The sequence below is a fragment of the Rhagoletis zephyria genome, unplaced genomic scaffold, assembly GCF_001687245.7.
Source record: "Rhagoletis zephyria isolate East Lansing unplaced genomic scaffold, Rhagoletis_zephyria_1.1 Rzeph_scaffold_00563, whole genome shotgun sequence".
Classification (NCBI taxonomy): domain Eukaryota; kingdom Metazoa; phylum Arthropoda; class Insecta; order Diptera; family Tephritidae; genus Rhagoletis; species Rhagoletis zephyria.
The window spans coordinates 88,338-108,519 of record NW_016157647.1 but is presented as its reverse complement, the minus strand read 5'-3'; the positions used below and the strand labels follow the sequence as shown (position 1 = coordinate 108,519).

The 20,182-nt window shown below is 39.8% G+C and overlaps 4 protein-coding genes across 4 annotated transcripts; all 4 read left to right on the top strand.

The window, feature by feature from the left end:
* LOC108360384 (cytochrome P450 6a22-like) lies at positions 1 to 2,255 on the top strand. Its single transcript, XM_017612644.1, has 3 exons — positions 1 to 70; positions 206 to 1,632; positions 1,704 to 2,255. The coding sequence occupies exons 2-3, from the start codon at positions 558 to 560 to the stop codon at positions 2,117 to 2,119; spliced, it is 1,491 nt and encodes a 496-aa protein (XP_017468133.1). The 5' UTR covers positions 1 to 70; positions 206 to 557; the 3' UTR covers positions 2,120 to 2,255.
* Positions 2,256 to 6,098: 3,843 nt separating this feature from the next.
* On the top strand, positions 6,099 to 7,888 carry LOC108360391 (probable cytochrome P450 6a14). Its single transcript, XM_017612651.1, has 2 exons — positions 6,099 to 7,231; positions 7,294 to 7,888. The coding sequence occupies exons 1-2, from the start codon at positions 6,121 to 6,123 to the stop codon at positions 7,719 to 7,721; spliced, it is 1,539 nt and encodes a 512-aa protein (XP_017468140.1). The 5' UTR covers positions 6,099 to 6,120; the 3' UTR covers positions 7,722 to 7,888.
* Positions 7,889 to 9,703: 1,815 nt separating this feature from the next.
* On the top strand, positions 9,704 to 11,685 carry LOC108360383 (probable cytochrome P450 6a13). Its single transcript, XM_017612643.1, has 2 exons — positions 9,704 to 10,994; positions 11,051 to 11,685. Exons 1-2 carry the CDS (start codon positions 9,887 to 9,889, stop codon positions 11,476 to 11,478), a joined length of 1,536 nt encoding a protein of 511 aa, XP_017468132.1. The 5' UTR covers positions 9,704 to 9,886; the 3' UTR covers positions 11,479 to 11,685.
* A 2,580-nt stretch (positions 11,686 to 14,265) lies between these two features.
* LOC108360382 (cytochrome P450 6a22-like) lies at positions 14,266 to 16,086 on the top strand. The gene is made up of 2 exons (XM_017612642.1): positions 14,266 to 15,433; positions 15,502 to 16,086. Exons 1-2 carry the CDS (start codon positions 14,359 to 14,361, stop codon positions 15,915 to 15,917), a joined length of 1,491 nt encoding a protein of 496 aa, XP_017468131.1. The 5' UTR covers positions 14,266 to 14,358; the 3' UTR covers positions 15,918 to 16,086.
* The last annotated feature ends 4,096 nt before the right edge of the window (positions 16,087 to 20,182 follow it).

Here is a 20,182-nt window from a genome sequence, read left to right as displayed (position 1 = left end):
AATAAGAACTAGCTGAATGGGATTTTCTGGCCTTAAAATTATCTACTCAAATCATTCCATGCACTCGTAGGTATTTATATACTAATTTATTATAATTTTATTATTGTTTTTTTTTATTGATGATAACAATTACCACCATATTTTTGCAAAATGTTCAACAAATTGCTGAATCATTTAAATACTATGAATGTGCGTGAATATCTAGCATAGAAAACAACAGATAACGGTACAACAAAGACATTTAAAATATACAAAAACAAATCAACTAGACCAGTCCCGCCGTCAAATGGCCACATAAAAATGTTTTCAGTATTGCGGAAGAGAGCCCATGCCCATCAAACAGGTGTGTTTGTGTGTTTGGGTGTGTCTACCAACTACTCTCCATAACTTCCACTTAAAGAGCGTCTATATGAACGATAAGAAAACTGCTTCAATGAAAGCTCACAAATCGTCGAATTTAAATCTATTTAGCCCGCAAAATTTTGTTCAGTTCTTACTTAAATGTTCACTTGTTCAGTTCGCTTCGAGTCCTAGACAGTTTTACAAAATACATCGAAATGGGTGTGTTTCTCGCTTTGTTTATACTCACCGTTACACTGGGTTTTCTCGTCCTCAAGTACCGTCATGGCTACTGGGCACGCCGTCACGTGCCACACAATGAGCCTAGCTTCCCGATGGGCGATTTCAAAAACTGGCAGAAAACACAAACGTTTGTCGAAGTTTTTTTGCCAGTCTATAATAAATTCAAAGGCAGGGCTCCCTTCGCCGGCATGTTTTTGATGTTTCGCCCCATCGCACTAATTTTGGACATTGATTTAGTGAAAAATATCCTTATCAAAGACTTCAACAACTTTCACGATCGCGGTGTCTTCCACAACGAGAGGGACGATCCGCTCACCGGCCACTTATTCGCTTTGGATGGGCAAAAGTGGCGCGCACTGCGTCAAAAACTATCACCGACCTTCACATCCGGTAAAATGAAGTTTATGTATCCCACCATCACCAAGGTGGCTGAGGAGTTCGTACGAGTTATGCAAGAAAAGCAAGCGACGTCTGCTGGTGGCATCATAGAAATGGGCGATTTAGTATCCCGCTTCACCTCCGATGTGATTGGTACCTGCGCTTTTGGCATCGAATGCAATGGCCTACGCAATCCGACCGCAGAATTTGTGGTGATGGGACAGAAGGCGGTCAGCGAAAGGCGACATAATAAATTCGTAGATGCTCTGCTCGAGTCAGCGCCTAAGTTGGCGCGTGCACTACGAATGCGGCAAATATCACATCAAGTGCATGACTTCTACATGGGCATAGTCCGTGAGACTGTCTCCTTCAGGGAGAAGAACCAAGTGACCCGCAGAGATCTGATGCAAATTCTGATTGAATTGAAAACGAAAGATGGCAAGGATGGCGGTCTCACAATGGATCAAATTGCCGCACAGGCTTTTGTTTTCCTCTTGGCCGGCTTTGAGACCTCGTCCACTACAATGGGCTTCGCACTGTACGAATTGGCTAAGCATGAGGATATACAGGAGCGGCTACGCAAAGAAATTGTGGAAGTGCTTGAGCGGCATAATGGCGAATTCACCTACGAAGCAATGATGGATATGCATTATATGGAGCAGGTGTTTTCGGGTGAGTAGTGGTTTTGAAAATAAGTATATCACTGGCTTATTCCTATACGAAATTGTCGCATATAATTCCAGAGACCTTAAGGAAATACCCAGTACTGCCACATCTGACACGCGAGGCTAACGCGGATTATAAAACCGCAGACTCACGCTACACTATCGAAAAGGGCACTATGATAGTTATATCCGTAGATTCCATACACTATGACCCCAAATACTACCCCAATCCAGAACAGTTCGACCCCGAACGTTTCACGGAGGCGGAAATCAAGAAGCGGCCCGCATGCACGTGGCTACCGTTCGGCGATGGGCCACGCAATTGTATCGGCTTGCGTTTTGGCAAAATGCAAGCAGTAGTTGGACTGACATATTTGCTGCGAAATTTCAGATTCTCACTTTGTGAACAAACCAATGTCAGCAAGCACGGCATGAAGGGTAGAATCTTGCTGCATTCGGTTGATGGAATTAAATTGCGTGTGGAGCCTGTGTAGATAAATTAATTTTCGGGTATAAGCTGAAATAAATTTGACTGCTAATTTTATTTTAAAAAAAGATGTGAATATGTATATGTATGTAAGTATATAATATAGTATAAATGAGTTAATAAAACATATTGTTTCTAATTTAAAAAAAAAAAAATGTCGTATAATCGACAGTCGAGGTACTTAGCCATTCCAATTACTTAGTCATGCATTGCTTGCTAATTTATCAGTTTCTGAGTCATTTGGCGCTGAGTGGAAGTCCTATAAGATAATATTTAGTTTTCAATCATTTAAAAAAAAACAGATATAAGTACTATATCGCTGTGTTGTAGTGGCTAGCAGTGCGCGCTACCATTCCATAGCGTCTGTGTTCAACCCGACATCAAAAAATTCAAAAAAAAAAATTAAAATTCTAATAGCGGTCGCCCCTCGGCAGGCATGGACAAACCTCCGACGTGGGATCAACATGAACTGAACCGATTTGAAAGTAATTTAAAAAATCGTATTATTTTGACTACCTCGACAAATTTTTGAAACATCTTAATGAATATTTCTACGCTTAAAATTTAATTAAATTTATTTACGAAAAAGCAATGCTTGCATGTAGTTTTAAATCATTTCAATTCAGGTAAATCTTTATATTTTTAAGAAATATTTTGGCGAAGGTCTCAAAATATAATAAGTTTTAGAATACCCATGAAAAAACAGTACCGAGTTTTTTTGTTTTTTTATGGAGACTGATTCACCCTAATGTGCATACGTAAATATCCCTTTAGTTATACCAGAGTTTTGCGTTAGTAAAAACTGTTTGAACAAATTCGCATAATTTTCATATTTTCTACACTTCATTACATTCATTGCCCATATGTATGTATGTGTGGAGGTACATATATCTAAAATTTACAAAATCCCAATATCTCGCCTTTACGCCAAATGCCAGCATAAGCTCTCATTTCTTAAGGACCATTACTTGTTTTTGTTTGCTTTGATTTAAAAATTGTTCCAAGTAAAATGGCAATCTCATTTGCATGTAGAAAATTTGCTATCCATGGATAACTACAGCCTTACATATAGCAAGGTGCAAACACTGTATATGAAAGATTTCTTAAACTTCCCCTAGGACCTCTGCTGTGTACCCTTTTGGCGGATCACAAAAATGCTGTGGACCACATAAGCTCCGTTGGAGCCCACGTTATGCGAGAGCATCAGCTCTTTCGTTACCATCAAAACGACATATCCAGGTGACACTGTTATGAGTGCTTAATTGCAGTTGCTCACACACTCATATGTAGTTTTGAAAGAGTACAGTGCATTTGATAAAGAGGACACTACTGGCAGACTATTTCCGTGTAGTTTAATCCGTATTTTTCGTTTTCATAAACCTCAATAAATATCCCTTTTGCTATGCCATAGATATCCACTTAAAACAATTAGAGTGGTTTCTTATCAAAAGTGCTGATAACTTACTTTATGATCCATTACTACTGGCTCTTTTGTGATAAATTATTTGTAAACTAATTTCATTTACAATACATGCATTACATTTTAAAGTCTCTACTCGATTTTTCTTGCTAAAAAGCTGTTAATATTAATTTATTTAGCTTCAAGTGCAATATTTTTCTTATTTTAGTTGTTGATGCGTGCAAGAAAATTACCAAAGAGAGAGAAAAAAAATTACCAAAAAGGAAGAGAGAAACTAAGAATGTAAGTGCACTACAGTTTTTCTATTTTATTTTTACCTTTTTCTCATTTTTCTCAATTACCACCTTACACTCATTTGCTTAACAAAAACCGACGTAGGCGAGCTTCGCAGCAACAAGCACTGCCACCATTGCCAATGGTGGTGTATAGAAGCACATTGTTCCCGAGGTGGGTTATTTCTCAGCTTTTGTGTCTTCTCTTTTTATGCGTCCGTCTCAACGGAGCTACTAAGTAAGCAAAATAATAAAAAAAAAAACGTTTCAGTAATTCATAGTAAATGCTTTNTTTTATGCGTCCGTCTCAACGGAGCTACTAAGTAAGCAAAATAATAAAAATTCATAGTAAATGCATAGTTTATGCATCTAGCAGCTTTGGTTGTTTATTGAGTAGAGAAGAGTTAGCTGGTAGAGGACTATAATATTTGCATAAAATCACCGTATTTATATCTACACGCATATAGTACAGATTTGCATGATCGTAGTTAATGAAACACTGCTTTTCAAATTAGCAATCTTTAAAGTGATTATTTGTTTGGGATTAAACTTTCGAAGTCAGGCAATGAAACAGCCCCTGAGGCTCCACATACTCTATACCGGCGATGGGCACCACCTTGCTCGCGGGCAAAGTTCTTTTGGGCTCTATACATTTTGTATATGCGCGCGCAGAGTAAAAGCTCTCTCTGGCCATCGCTGTTCTTTACCAGCTGTGCTTTACCAGCGATGGGCAGATACGAGGTTTTACTCTGCACAGGCCTATACAAAATCTATAGAAATCTTAAAAGAGCTTTGACCGCGGGCAAGGCGGTCCCCATCACCGCGACCAAAACATATGCTAAGAAACATGCTTTTTAAAGCCTTCTATAGGTTTTATATCAGTAATGAGTACAGAGGGCTTTCACCCCATTCGTAGTCATAAAAATTCAAAAAAGGCTTGAAAGAGCTCTGCACGCAACCAAGTTGCTGCCCATGACCGTTTTATATGGACGTGCAGAGTCTAAAAGCTGTCTGTGATCATCTCAGTAATGCTCAGAGAGAGCTTTTGATCTGTGCACGTCCATATACAATCTACAGAGAGCTTTGAAGAGTTCCGCGAATGGGCGCCGGTTTGAGCATCACTGCATCATCTCGACTCTATAAATACATACAGCATCCAGAGAGAGCTTTTGCACTACGCGCTCCCATATAAAATATATGGAAAGCTTTGATAAACCTTTCCCATGTAATATAATTTATTCGCGACTGGTATATGTATGTACATGAGTGAGGCTCAGAGAGAGCTTTTACTCTGTGCGCGTTCATACAAAACCTACAGAGAGCTTTGAAGAGCATCAGTAATGTACATAAGTTATACTTCATATTTTGTTCAGCATAGGCACCAGTTGTAAACTTTTAAAAGCTCCTGTTACAATTTATATACGCCTGGCAAAAACTAAGAGCTCTATCTGGGCACTATTGCATTAAGTTGAATGCACACAATGCATACGCTCTCAATGTCCTAATCACTCTCTGCCATTGCTTGTTAGATAGCTGACATTCATGTTCGCAAGATTCATAAAAATAAAATAATATATGTATATGGCGGATGTTTTTTGTTTTAAAGAAATTATATAATTTCTTATTTACGAACCCCTAACTGTGTCACCCATTATTTCTTTATTATCATCAATTGAGAGTGAGTACTTAAGAAAAGCTCTCCCTGTTATTTCACCACTTTATGCAAGCCCAAACACACATTAGTTCTCTAAATAAACTTGTCTAAAAACCAAAACGCATTGCTTGTTTACAAGTAACAATATCATAACACGAGTTATTCAAATTTTAAATATAACAGTAGCGACATATAATACTTAAAATTGGGTGGCCCAAAACATACTAGATCTGACGAATTTAATAATTCTGCTTACTCTTGTGTATGGAATCCAAAGCAGAATTATAATAAGAAGTAGACTGAAACCAAAACTCCCCACAACGCTCAAAACTGCGAGATCTACTTAGCCATTTTCTATGCACAAAGCTATACCGGCAAATGCCACGCGCTTAAGCGCAGTGAAAAGTTTGAGCACTTGCGAGTTGTTGTACGCTGTTTGTTTTATTTATAAATGTTTATTTGCTTCTATACTTGCCCTGCTGGTCGGCATAAACAAAAAAAAATACTATTTAATATGCCCGTCTGCTGTTGTCACTTCAATCAGTAATAGTAAAGCATTGAGACGAGCGGTATTTCGCTTAAAATTTTGTTAAATAGCCAAAATTTTATTTAAATGCTAAAATTTTTACCTTAACTACTTAAATGAAATAAAAACCAAAAGAATGTTTCTACTATTAACTCTCATCATCATCGCATTGGCGCTCGTGGTGTTCGCGCTCGAGCGGCATTACACCTATTGGCAGCGACGTGGGGTGCCACAGGTTGCGCCCCGTTATGTGGTTGGCAACATCCAGCGCACACCTGGCGGTCAAGTGCAGCTACGCCACTTCAACAAGCTACTCTACGAGGAGTACAAGAAGCGTCGACCTTTTGTGGGCATGTATATCTTCTTCACGCGCGCCGCACTCATACTTGATTTGGATGTCATCAAAGACATCTGCATTAGTAAGTTTTCGAACTTCCAAGATCGCGGTGTTTTCTCGAATCCACGCGATGATCCACTCACCGGTCATCTGTTTCGCTTGGAGGGCGAGCAATGGCGCGCCATGCGCCAGAAACTCACGCCCGTCTTCTCTTCAGGCAATATGAAATACATGTTCCCCACCGTGCTGAAAGTGGGCAATGAACTGACGCAAGCATGCCACGCGGCGATCGCGGACAGCACACATAAGGGTGAGCTGGAAATGAAGGAGCTGTGCGCGCGCTACACTACCGATGTAATTGGCACTTGCGCTTTTGGCATTGAGTGCAATAGCCTACGCGATCCGCAGGCTGAGTTCAGAAGTCGCGGCCATGCCGTCTTCTCCGAACAACGGCACTCACAACTCGTGCAGACATTCATGCTGATGAATCCAGATTTGGCACGTCGTTTGCGTTTGAAGTTCTTTCCCGACCACATAATACAGTTCTATGTGGATGTAGTGCGTCAAACTGTGGAGCTGCGACAGCGCGACAGAGGCAAACGCAACGATTTTATGGATTTGATGATCGCCTTGAAGGCGGAAGACGAGCGTTTGTCGGCGAAAAGTGATGGCATCGACCTTTCGCAAGGTCTTACGCTGCTGCAAATAGTGTCGCAAGCGTTTGTCTTCTTTGTGGCCGGTTTTGATACGTCTTCGACGACCATGTCGCTGTGTCTATACGAGCTCGCATTGAATCCGGCGATACAGGAGAAGGCGCGCAATGAGATCGAACATGTGCTGAAAGCGCATAACGAACAGCTCACATACGAGGCGCTAAATGAAATGCAGTATCTTGATCAAGCAGTGGATGGTGAGTGAAAGTGCGCGATATCTTCAAACATTACAGCTTTTACCTCCTCTTCTATTTTCTAGAAACACTGCGCAAATACCCCGTTGTGCCGTATCTGGTGCGCAAAGCTAAGGAGGACTACTTGGTGCCCAACACCAATGAGGTCATCGAAAGCGGGTCTCTTGTAGTGTTGCCTGTGCACGCCATTCAACACGACTCTGAGCTATACCCGGAGCCGGATAAGTTTGATCCCGAACGTTTTAACACCGAAGAGCATAGTGATCGTCATGCTGCTGCGTACATGCCATTTGGCAAAGGACCTCGCGCCTGTATTGGCTTGCGTTTTGGCAAAATGCAGGCCAAGGTAGGGTTGGTTAATTTGCTGCGTCATTTCCAGTTCAGCAGATCCGCACGAACTCAAGTGCCACTCGATTTTATTGAACGCATTTTCCAAATCACACCAGCCAGCGGCATACATTTAAATGTGGAGCCTTTGAAAGTCGCGCGATAGGACAACAAATAGTTTTTTATGGCAATGAAATGAGTTTTGAAATAGACTTTTTAATTTATAGTTGAAATGTTGTGTCATTAAGTTATTAATAAGTCTCCACGTAAAATAAAATCTCGGGAATTTTTCCTTGAAAGGTGCGTATTCGTTATTAGAAAAACCTGCTTGATAAGACTGCTCAATCTGAAACTTTTACTTGAAATTATATGCTCAAGCAGATTTTGGCTCTAAGAAGTGAAACCCGATTCTACAGGAAATCCTAACTCGGCATTGGGGACAGCCTAGAAAGAGGGTTACCCCATCTCAGTTCCTGAAAAATAGACAGGGTAAATTAAAATAGAGCGTAGTGACCATTTGGGTACGCTTCAACAATCATAAAAATGTTATCGTATCCATTCGGCCATATGCCGATTGTTAAATAAAACCGCTATATAGCAAACCCACGTCTGGTCCTTAATGGCCCACCCACATCTGTCGTTCCTATTTAGTTGCCTCCGCTCCTTCATATCACAACGGTCTGCCCTGTCTCGTTCAGTCTCACGGTTCGCCGTAAACCTGTCACATCGCACCCAATGTGCCCGTTCGTCCATCCATCCATTCATTTGTTCATTCGGATAGCTTCTTACTGAGCTATCCAGACTAAATCACTGATTTGACAGAATTCACCGTCTAGAGCTTTACTATGAATGAACCGTGCTATAGATCGTTCTGTCCGTTCTGTACAGCAGTAGTCTTTCCATTATTTTGTTATTCTTCCTAACCGTCGACTTAACTAAATTAATCGCAGTTTTTGCTCTCTTCTCCTTTAACCAAAAATTTCTTCTTAATTTTGATAATTTTTGTACACTTTCCTTCAAAATTTATTCTCCAAAGTATGGTCTACCTACGCCTCCTGTATGCGGAAAGTGGGCGGTTTCGAATCTCTATTTGGGTTGTTATCTAAAAATTAACCATATTTTGCTTCCCAATGCACCTATAGAAAACATTCGCACCAGATGGCGGGAGTACAGAATTTCGTGTGCATATAATAAACTAGATTTGTGATCGGGAGCATTTCAACCGTTTCCATGGAGTAATCAGTGACTTCGCTGCAAATGACTTACGGTGCCAAAAAATCGCATACAGAAAGCAAGGAATTCTTCCTATCGTCAACCCCTACGGAACTTAGAGTCTTACGTGTGCCTTCCCGGTGAATTACCGCCTGCTGGTCTAGTCGAAGATGACCACTACACAGAATCTACTGCCAATGGGAATCAGCAAGAAAACTACTAGTCACTAAAGGTTTCGCTGCCAAAATTTCTACAGAAATTAAGCACCTCCTCCCTAAATATGCACGAAGTTTGCATTTATTGGACCTTTTTAGAAAGATAATAGCTTAGCTCGCATACTATCGTTAACTGACTTGTAAGCTTACCTAGAAATTTTTTAGGATCTAGGATTCATAAACTGAATGCCCAGTACGTAGCTAAGGAATGGTAGCGGCCATGTGGTTATAAATAGCAGTCGTAATCCGAATATCAGACGTTTTAGTAAAAAAAAACCGGTTAAGAATTCGCTAGCGGGGAATTATTAGAGCGAATGTGTCATTGCTCAATGTGGCTGATGCAAGTTTTGCTAAAACACAGTGGTAGCGAAAACTATTCCAACAAAAATCATATAGGTAAATATTTATTTTTTTGTTATTTTTTGAATTTGTGCTTAACCTAAAATTTTCTTGCAAAACTTTAAAAATTACCAGGCTGTTGAAATAACCAAACAATAAACGCTTTCATTTCGAGAAAGAACAATGCGTGTGTCTCACAGCAAAAGAACACATAGTTTCTTGATACGAAAACCGCGAAATTTGCATTCTTTTTCGTGATAAGCTTTTAAAACTTATACGCATATATATGTATATATATGTATGTATGTACCCCAGAAGCGTTTATAATTTACGAGAGCGCACTGCACTAAGCGAACGGCAAAGTAAACTAAGTGAACCTCTCAGCAGCGGTTGCAGTTGCAGTTGGCCAGTCGAACAGAATAGTTGGTGCCTGATATTTCATTCTTAAAGCTCGCATACCTACTAAAAAGTTATCATATATTAAAGCATTGATTATATACGCACATAGAAAAAATTTTGCTACGGAATTATCATTATTTTTAATAAGAATCACCTACCTACGAACATGTCTGCTGCGGTATTCTGCGCGCTGCTAGCCACCGTCCTAGCCATACTCTATATACAGCTGCGCCGCCACTATAGCTATTGGGCGCGCCGCGGTGTTCCACACGAGCCACCGAAATTCTTCGTCGGCAATATGAGCGGCATTGGTACACTTTATCACTGGAAGGATATCAACGCGCGCATTTATAATCGTTTCAAGGCCCAAGCGAACATTATTGGCGCGTATACATTCTTTAAGCGCGTCGTCTTCATCATCGAACCCGAACTCATCAAGCGCATCTTAATAAAAGACTTTAACTATTTCGCAGATCGCGGACTCTTTCACAATGTGCGCGATGATCCGCTCACCGGCAATCTGCTGTTCTTGGATGGCGAACAATGGCGCGTGCTGCGTCACAAGCTATCGCCCGCCTTCACCACTGGCAAGATACGCTTCATGTTCCCCACTATGGTGGCGGTAGGTGAGCGGCTTGTCGGCGCTTGTCAGCGTCTTATTAATATTGGCGGCACTGTTGAGCTGAAGGAGCTCTGTGCGCGCTACACTACCGATGTGATTGGTGAAGTCGCCTTTGGCATAGAGTGCAACAGCCTGAACGACCCGTATGCCATATTTAGACGCATGGATCGCACTATTTTTGAAAAACCACGTCATTCGCTACTCGTGCAAGCTTTCATGTTTACCGATCCAAATATGGCACGCAGACTGCGGCTGAAAAGCTTTCCCGATGATGTGAGCGACTTTTTTATGGGTGCAGTGCGTGAAACTGTGGGGTACAGAGAGAAGAACGGCGTGCAACGCAATGATTTTATGGATATGATGTTGGAGATGAAGGCGCAGCGTGATCGTTTGGAGCACACTGATATCAGGGAGGACGATTTAACGAACGGTTTGAGCATCGAACAGGTGGCCGCACAGGCGATGGTCTTCTACTTGGCGGGCTTTGAGACCTCATCAACGGTAATGTCTTTCTGCATTTACGAATTGGCATTGCAACCAGTGCTGCAGGAGCGACTGCGTGAGGAAATTTTCGGGGTTTTACAAAAAACTGAAGGAAAGGTGACCTATGAGGCAATCAAGGAGATGACTTACCTTAAGAAAGTGATACAAGGTAAGCATGCATTTTTGTTTTAATTAGCTACATTCAAACTACAATTTTTTTTACAGAAACGCTACGTAAACATCCCGTCATACCGCACCTGGTGCGCTTAACCACCGCTGACTACAGCATTCCAAACAGCAACATTACACTGGAGCGCGACATGCGCATTTTCATACCCGTCGACGCGATTCATCACGATCCAGATATCTATCCCGAACCAGAGAAGTTCGATCCTGAACGCTTCTCGCCAGAGGAAATCGAAAAGCGTCATCCTTTCACTTATTTACCCTTCGGTGAGGGACCCAGAAATTGCATTGGCATGCGTTTTGGTGAGTTGCAGACCTCCATCGGAGTCATACAACTGCTGCGTAGCTTCCGATTCAAGCCATCAGCGCGTACACAGGTGCCCATAGTCTATGCGAAGAAGAATTTTCTTATCGCCGCAGACGGTGGCATACATTTGGCTGTGGAGAAGTTGGAGGAAACTATTTGAAAATTGAGCAAAAGAAATTTTACTAAATATATGAACAAAAATTTTGTACTTCCATTTGCGGTTTTTTATTGTCTGTCGATTAACTGAGCTACCTACATAGATAAATATGTATGTATAAGTACTTATGTAAAGCGCAAGTTTAAGTACTTAGGTATATGATAATTTGTTTAACAAATGCCTTTGTGTATCTTATCGACACTTGAACGCTGTCTTAAGTTTTTTTATTCACTACACTTTTATATAAAAAATTGAGTATATTTACATACATATAATGAACACATTGTAATTCACAATCAGTAATAACAGTGCCTCATCCAAGTTTTCTATAAGGTGTTCTATGTATACAAGCAAATTATTAATTGTCCGTAAAAATAAACCACTCCTAAATAAACAAATCAAATACGTTTGTATGGGAAGAATTGCGAATATTTCATATTTAAAGTCTTTAAGTACATATATTTGTTTACAGTAGGGTGGTACAAAAATGCATGTGAAAAAGTAAAGTCGGAATTTTTATGCTCTGACCCCTTAGGATTGTTCTATACCAAAAAATACACCCTTATTTTTTTGTTTTGAAATCAGAAAATATTTAGAGGTCGCTCAAAGCGCCCAAAATTTTCCATGTATTTTATATGGGAAAAAAAACTTTTCGTAGAAATGGTATAGAATTCTTAAGAATCAATATTTTTCTACCGGAAAACTCTGTTTATCTGCAGGAGAGATTCCTAATTGATTATTTAACAATTTTTTCATTGCAACTATAGCTTATAGGTTCGCCAAAAACCCACAAAAACCCCGAAAAAAAAATTGTTAGTATTAAAAAATAGTTAAATAAACAATTGGGTTTTATTATTGAAAGCCTCCTGAAGAGAACCAGAGTTTTCCGATCGAAAAATATTGACTATCAAGAATTCTATACCACTTCTACGAAAAAATTTAAATTTTCCCATATAAAAATACATGGAAAACTTTGAGCGCTTTGAGCGACTTCTAAATATTTTTTTGATTTCAAAATAAAAAATAGGGCTATACTTTGTTTCATAACAATTGCGACTTTACTGTTTTTGGGCCACCCTAGTATACATACATATGTATACACAAAAGTATGTATGTATGAAAATAATTTGTATAAATTAAAAGCTCCAGCACTCTCTAATATCTGGCTTCATTTGCATCGCTTTTATTTTGCTCACAGTCAAGAATTTTTAATTGCATTAATCAATTTTTTATGAAAGCTTTCAAATGCTCTTGAGCGTATGTACTATGTACATATGTGCGTGTGTATGTTTGCATTCTTTGCAAAATGAATATTTTTTATACACTTGTTAGTGGCTAATGGCATGTATGCACACGCGTATACTAAGTATATGAATCTGTGTGGGTGTATGAGATACTACGAATGATGTTAGCAAAACAAAATGAGCACAAAAACACAACTTAAGTGGGGTTAGATAGAAGTTCGCTTAGTTGTTATACTTAGTGTTGTTGCGAAATTTTTTTAAGGTGGAAAAAGTCCGACGATCGGAGACGCGGGTGAATATTTTGCTGATCTTCAAGATTTCTTTAAAAATAATTACAATAAAGAGCAGTTTTTGAAATTTTAAATTTCGCGCAAATGCATGATATTGATCTAGCTAAAATCGATTGCCAACGAATTATTGAAATATTCAGATTTTTTTCACTTTTAAAACTTTTTCACACATTTTTAAGATTTTATACAATTTTCTCAAAATTTTTTCACCAATTTTCGCGATTTTTCTTAATTTTCAGTATTTCCGAGATTTCTTAGGACTTTTTGAAATGTTAAAAAACTTTTGCAAGTCTTCTGTGTGTTTTTTATTTTTGGTCAATTTCGAAATACGAGTATTCAGTTCTTTGCATAGTTTTTTGGTCTTTACGGGAGGTTTTAGGACTTCCCTTTGCTTTTTGTCGACCTTTTTAAACTTTTCGAGATTTTTTCAGTTTTTTTTTTTTTTTGAAACTCAAACGTGTTGGTGCTTTTTTGTGAGTATTAGTTATTTTTCTTCTCTTTTTGGGATTGACAGTACTTTTTTAGGACTTCTCTGGTTTTGTTTAGAATTTTGAGGCTTTCCACACTCATAAAAAAGTTATAGATTTTTTTGGTGCTTTTGGTATAAGGAGTTTTTTTACCATCATTTTTCAGGTTGCAGTGTGTCTCCTTTTTCTGTTTTTTTTTCAGGGTTTTGCCTGTAGAACTTTGAAGATTTTTAAAAATTTCAGTCTTTTTCGATAATTTTCCGGGACTTGAGTGTGCTTTTAGAAGTCTTACTAATTTTGTTTCTTTGTGAGTATCGGTAGCTGTCTTATGACTTTTTCAGAGCTTTTATTTTATTTATTATATGNCAGTCTTTTTCGATAATTTTCCGGGACTTGAGTGTGCTTTTAGAAGTCTTCCTAATTTTGTTTCTTTGTGAGTATCGGTAGCTGTCTTATGACTTTTTCAGAGCTTTTATTTTATTTATTATATGTGAATTTATTTTCCTTTCCCATTACCTTATCACATGGGTTTTTTTTTTTTGTTAATTCTAATTCTATCCATCGTCTGCCGCCAACGCCAACGCCCCAGCCATTGGCATAGAACGGCCTTCAACTTGAGCGGCTTTGGGTGTAAATAAATAAATGAAACAGAGTTTGATTTCTCGTGAAGCTTAAAGCTCTTTGCCAACACACACACCCACACACAAACACATAATGCGCGTCTTCATGCACTTGCTTGTATGGAGGAGATTATTTTCTAAAATTCCACATTCAGTGCATCAACAGCATTTGCCGCGCAAGCACATCGAAAAATAGCAAAAATAACTTTAAAATATAAAACTTTTCCTCCCTGTGTCTGTCTAATCGATACATTGGCGCAACATGAGCATCTTTATTGCATTGCTGGCGATTGTAATCGCGCTGATCTTCTACTTTCTCAAATATCAACAGTCCTACTGGCGGCGGCGTGGTGTACCCCACGATGAGCCCAGCTTTCCTATGGGCGCTCTCAAGGAGTGGCGTCATACGAAATCGTTTTACGAGGTACTCGCGCCGGTCTATGAAAAATTTAAAGGCACCGGTCCTTTTTGCGGCATTTACTTTCTGATACAACCCGTTGTCTTCGTGCTCGACTTAGAACTCATCAAAAAGATACTCATCAAGGACTTTAGCAATTTTCAAGAACGCGGTGTTTTTCACAATGAATTCGAAGATCCGCTGACCGGCAATCTCTTCCAGCTGGACGGCCCGAAATGGAATGTGCTGCGTAAAAAGCTTTCGCCCACCTTTACCTCCGGCAAAATGAAATTTATGTTCCCAACCGTCGTCGCAGTGGCTCAGGAGTTCGTCAAGGTGATGGGCGAGAAATCCAAAGACGCGCCTGATAATATCTTGGAGATCACTGATCTGCAAGCGCGCTATACCGCCGATGTTATTGGCTCCTGCGCGTTCGGCATCGAATGCAATAGTCTGCGCAACCCGAATGCTGAATTTGTGAAAATGGGTCGCAAGGCGTTGATCGAGCGCAGACACGGTAAGCTGGTCGACACGTTCATGGAGAGTTATCCACGGCTCGCGCGGAAGTTGAATTTGTGCTCGCTGACTAAGGATGTACACGACTTCTACATGGGCATTGTGCGTGAAACGGTTGAGTATCGCGAGCGAAATGAGGTGAAGCGCAATGATTTCATGAACATTCTGTTGGAGATGAAGAACAAGAATGGCGAAGGTGATGGATTGACGGTGGAGGAAATTGCAGCGCAAGCATTCATATTTTTCCTGGCTGGGTTTGAAACCTCTTCCACTACAATGGGTTTTGCTCTGTACGAACTGGCCAGACAGCCAGAGATACAGGATAGACTACGACGGGAAATAAACGAGGTGCTGGAGCGACACAATAACGCATGTACCTATGAGGCCATACACGATATGAAATATCTCGAACAAGTTGTCTCAGGTAAATTTAATGAAAAGGACATAACAGTTTTCGTTTTTTTCACCATTTTTTCTTTTTACTTCACTTAGAAACTCTTCGCAAGTATCCAGTACTGCCGTGGGTGGAACGCATCGCCAAGGCTGACTATGATACCGGCGACTCGCGTTATCTGATCGAGAAGAATATGCCTATCGTTATACTCACCTATGGCATACATCACGATCCCGAGTACTATCCCGAGCCCGATAGTTTTGATCCCGAACGATTCACTGAAGAGGAAATTAATAAACGGCCATCATGCACTTGGCTGCCATTCGGTGATGGACCTCGCAACTGTATCGGTTTGCGTTTTGGCAAAATGCAGGCATTCGTTGGGCTCGCATTGCTGTTGAAGAACTTCAAATTTTCTTTCGCCCCTCAAACGCAAACTAAGTTGACCTACAATAAGGAAAATGTATTGTTATCGGCAGAGCACGGCATTCATCTGAGGGTTGAGGCTTTATAGCGTAAGAACACAGTTGGAAAGAGAAGAAAATACGGGGCAAATTTGAAAGTAATTTTAAAATAAATTTTAAGTAAATAAAAGTGAAAACCGATTTTAAAATAAAGTTAAGAATTTTTTTTTACACGTGGAAACACTTTTTGTGCCTCAAATTTTCTAGCAACGTAAACTAAGAATTAAGAGGACAAGTAAATATGTACATCCGAATTCATTTAAGGCACGCCTTGTTTTCGCCATTATTTTTCTTGGTTATTATTATTATTACTATTATTATTTTATTTTTGTAAGTAAAAATCCCGTCCCCTATGTATGTGTGTATGTCCAGAAAAAAAGTTCGCCGTGCACCTGCGAATCTATACGGAAAGCAACCTAAGAATATTTCAAATTTAAATTATCTAAAAAAAATCACAAGCTTCAGTTGTCATGGCAACAGTAGTAGTTTTATAAAAATCCCCAATATTTTTGCCACTTTCACAGCGATCCAGTAGCGCAATTTCAACTTCATTGAGCACCCTGTATTGGTTACAGTGGAAAATAGAAAGTTGGTATGGATATTACAAATATCAAAATGAAAAACGTAAGGGTGTGTCCAGTTTGGTAGGATGAAATTTTTTCCCCCATAGAAAAATTGGACCACTCTAATGTACATATATATATTACACCGTATCCCCCTACAAGCAAACAAAAAAGATCGCTGTTTACATTCGGATCTCAAATATTTTTGCATGGCAATTTCGAAAAACAAAAATTGTTGGTATTTTTACGTCATGCCTTCGGCACTTTCATTCGGATCTTAAAGTATGATATATCGATATTCTTATCTCGAGGATAATTTTTTTTGTTCTGAAGTTCATTGAACTCAAGTACCCCTTTCTTGCCAACCAGAGCTCAGTTCTTATCACCCTAATATACCACCCTAATGTCAGTGAATTAAAAAATCATTAAACTTTTGCTAAAGACGTATTTCGATTGTTCCAGTAGAAATTTTTAAGAAAAATTCGTTTATTGCCGAATGTATGTATCGCTGAAAAATTGTTATAAGACCACCCCTATGGTTGGCCAATAAAAAAATTTCGAAATTGCTTTGCGAAAAATATTTTAGATTCGAAGGTGGACAGCGATCTTTTTTTGGTTACTTGTAAGGTGGTACGTCTAATGTACACACATATTTACTTACTTAGCTGCTTTCCGAAAATGTGCCAATGATGTCGAGAATAATTTCATGGGGTAAATATTAAACAGAACAAAATATCATTTTTGATCATTCGCTTAGACGCGCATGCAAGTAATCACGCGAGCTTTTTAAATATCTAATCAAATATGGCTATTTTTTTATTGGTGGTTATATAGCGAATTGGCTTGCATATTAAAATTGTTGATCTGCTTTTTGAACAAGTACAAGCATTTTAATCTTTGAAATTAAAGTACATATATTGTTTAATAAAATTGTAGATATACAATAAGACTTTATTTAACTACTTTTTCGAGTACAAGGAGGGTATGAAAAGTAAACATATTTGAATTCATCCCACTGAATATAGACTGAAACAAGAACGAATATATTAGTCATAAACCTCAATGAATTTTTAAATGCTTCTAGAGAAATATTGGCCAAAATGAGCTTTTACACTGTGATCGACAATACAAATGTGACTTCCTCCTTTTGATTGGAGGCAGAACCGTCTAAGAGTTTTTGGTGTAAGTCCAATAAAGCAGTCCAGTCGATCCTTGTCGCAAATGCCGACAATAAGAAAGATGAACTGAAGATAAATATATCTCTACTTAATCTGCCTTTCTCATCTTCTACCTCCTCGAATACTTTCAGAGCTGGAGTATTTGCATCCATTCGTGCGACATGGCCTAGCTAGCGTCAATGTTGCTGTAAGCATCCCGGGTAATTTTCATCACAAACACGTAGAAGGCCTTAAATAGTTCGTTCAATCTTCATCTCAAACACTCCAAGAGCCACCTCATCAGAAAATTCAGATGCGCTTGCTTTCCAGCGTCAATTTGAAGAAGTTTCACGAGATTGGGTCGCTTTTTCTAAAACCTCGTTGGGTTTCAAACGGAGCGGAGGGATCCTTTTCAATTTTGACGTCACTTTTTCGAGAGTTTTTGCAAAATGTGACGAACTGTAGAAATCTGTTCAATGGTGGGTTTGAAGCCACACTGATAAGGCTTATTCAGTTCGTTGACGGTGGGCTTCAGTCTTTCACACAATACGCTGACAACGTGGTAGTTGAAGCGAATGGCGGGGTCGTCGGGCATGCGTTTGTCTGACCATATCCTGCACAAGATTATTTAGCTCAGCTGGTAGGCTGTCAGCTCCAGCAGCTTTGTTGTTTTTCAAGCACGCTATTGCTATTCGTACCTCGTCATAGTCAGGTGGTGGCACATCGACTCCGTCATCATCGACTGGGGCCCGGGTTCGTCTTCTCCACAGCTTTCAGTGCTGCTACTTTCCATTCAATAAGGTGGAAAAGTGTTCCCTCCATAATTTAAGTACGTTCTGTACATCGGTAACTAGGTCGCCATTGTTGTTCTTACACGAGTACGACCTTGTCTTGAAACCTTCCGTAAGTCGCCTAACTCTCTGGTAAAATTTTCGGTCATTCTTCCCGTCTGCCAGTATTTGAAGCTCTTCACATTCACGTATTTCGGCCTCTCTCTTCTTAATGCGGCAAATACGTCTCGCTTCCCTCTTCAATTCTCTATAGCGGTCCCACACAGCTAGCGTTTCGCCCGATCGTAACACGGCCCTGTATGTGGCATTTTTTTTCTCAGCAGCTTCTTGACACTCCTCATCGTACCAGCTGTTCTTTCGGGCTTGCTGAAATCCAACTACTTCTTCGGCGGTGGCGTCGTAATGTGCGGTGGTTCACTTCTCGCATAGATCGTTGTGTTGAAGAGTGATTTTACTCCTAGGCGCTCATAAAAACGATCGTTGGTCTTATCGTAATTATAATCCGTTGCTACTGTTGTTGAGTTCACCTGTTACGTGGATTGTGGAAATTCGCTCACTGTTAGAACCTGGGGAACCTGTGTACAAGTTGTCGAAGTCTCGAAGCTCTGCACCCTATCCTGGCAGCTATATGCATAAGATATCGCTTTCTTCCCGTCAACCTCGTTTTCTCCACTGCTTTGATATCCACCTTGTATTTTTGAAGGGCATCCAGCCATTGGATAGAGCCGCCACCTCGTAAATCGTATTCCCTATACCAGGGATGGGCAGATTTTTGGCTCTTAAAGCAGTCAATGAGCCAGCAAGAGCTACGCAAGGGGTAAGTCAGTTCTCAGGCTAAAGGGAATGCAAAAAAATACATTAAAAGCATTATTTATATAAGAGATGAGAGTTGGAGTACAAGAAACTTTAATACATACTTCTTCCACCTTCATGCTGGCTTTTGATGTTACCCCTCATCTAGCACCTAAATGTGCCAAGCCGGCTCCTATGCGCAAAAGGCTGGGAGCCACTTCGCCCGTTTCTGCCCCATACTATCACGTGATAATTTTGCACACCAAGTCAGCTTCTTGCCACTGTGATTGTGTGGTTAGAGGTGCGTACTTCCACTCCATAGGGCCTGAGTTCGATCCCTGGTCCGAAAAATTAGAAAAATATTATTCTAACAACGGTCGCATCTCGGCAGGCATTGTCAAATCTCCGAATGTATTTCTGCCATGAAAAGCTTCTCATAAAGGCCCATCAAGGCACACCCTCAATTTGAAGGAGAAGCTCGGCCAAACACTTAGCAAAATTTTAAACGCCAAAATATTTCTTATTATTTCATTTATTGCAAAAAACATTAGTACAATAAGATCTGCGATTATCATTAAGATCAGCTTCCCTTCATCAATATATTTCTTACACACGAACTAAGGTGCATCTTTTATGGCACACTCACCAGCAACTTGTGGACCTGTTTGCTCCAAAATAAACGTAAACATATGTATGTACATATGCGCATATGTACATGCAAAGTCTGCATTGCGTGCAGCTGCACCTAAAGACATTACCGTCGTACTACAAGCCAAACCGCATTACGCCTTCACATTCTTTTTCTAACTTATGCACATCAATGACAAGCCAAATGTCCCACACGCGCTGTTACATCTGCGCACTCTGCTTTCACCGCCTGCTCCATTTATGCCGTAAAAATCCGGAAATTATAATTTTTATATTGATTCCTATTTTCGTCTTCGTTCTCAACTCAAAACTCTGGCGTAAATGTACCAACTATTTATGCTATTTAAGGCGCGCGGCACTCGCG

What these genes read in the sequence shown, in the direction of transcription:
- LOC108360383 (XM_017612643.1), top strand. Translation starts at nt 9,887, where the DNA reads ATGTCTGCTGCGGTATTCTGCGCGCTGCTAGCCACCGTCCTAGCCATA. An exon ending in CCTTAAGAAAGTGATACAAG is followed by an intron (nt 10,995 to 11,050) that starts GTAAGCATGCAT and finishes TTTTTTTTACAG; the next exon opens with AAACGCTACGTAAACATCCC.
- LOC108360384 (XM_017612644.1), top strand. Translation starts at nt 558, where the DNA reads ATGGGTGTGTTTCTCGCTTTGTTTATACTCACCGTTACACTGGGTTTT. An exon ending in TATGGAGCAGGTGTTTTCGG is followed by an intron (nt 1,633 to 1,703) that starts GTGAGTAGTGGT and finishes ATATAATTCCAG; the next exon opens with AGACCTTAAGGAAATACCCA.
- LOC108360391 (XM_017612651.1), top strand. Translation starts at nt 6,121, where the DNA reads ATGTTTCTACTATTAACTCTCATCATCATCGCATTGGCGCTCGTGGTG. An exon ending in TCTTGATCAAGCAGTGGATG is followed by an intron (nt 7,232 to 7,293) that starts GTGAGTGAAAGT and finishes TCTATTTTCTAG; the next exon opens with AAACACTGCGCAAATACCCC.
- LOC108360382 (XM_017612642.1), top strand. Translation starts at nt 14,359, where the DNA reads ATGAGCATCTTTATTGCATTGCTGGCGATTGTAATCGCGCTGATCTTC. An exon ending in TCTCGAACAAGTTGTCTCAG is followed by an intron (nt 15,434 to 15,501) that starts GTAAATTTAATG and finishes TACTTCACTTAG; the next exon opens with AAACTCTTCGCAAGTATCCA.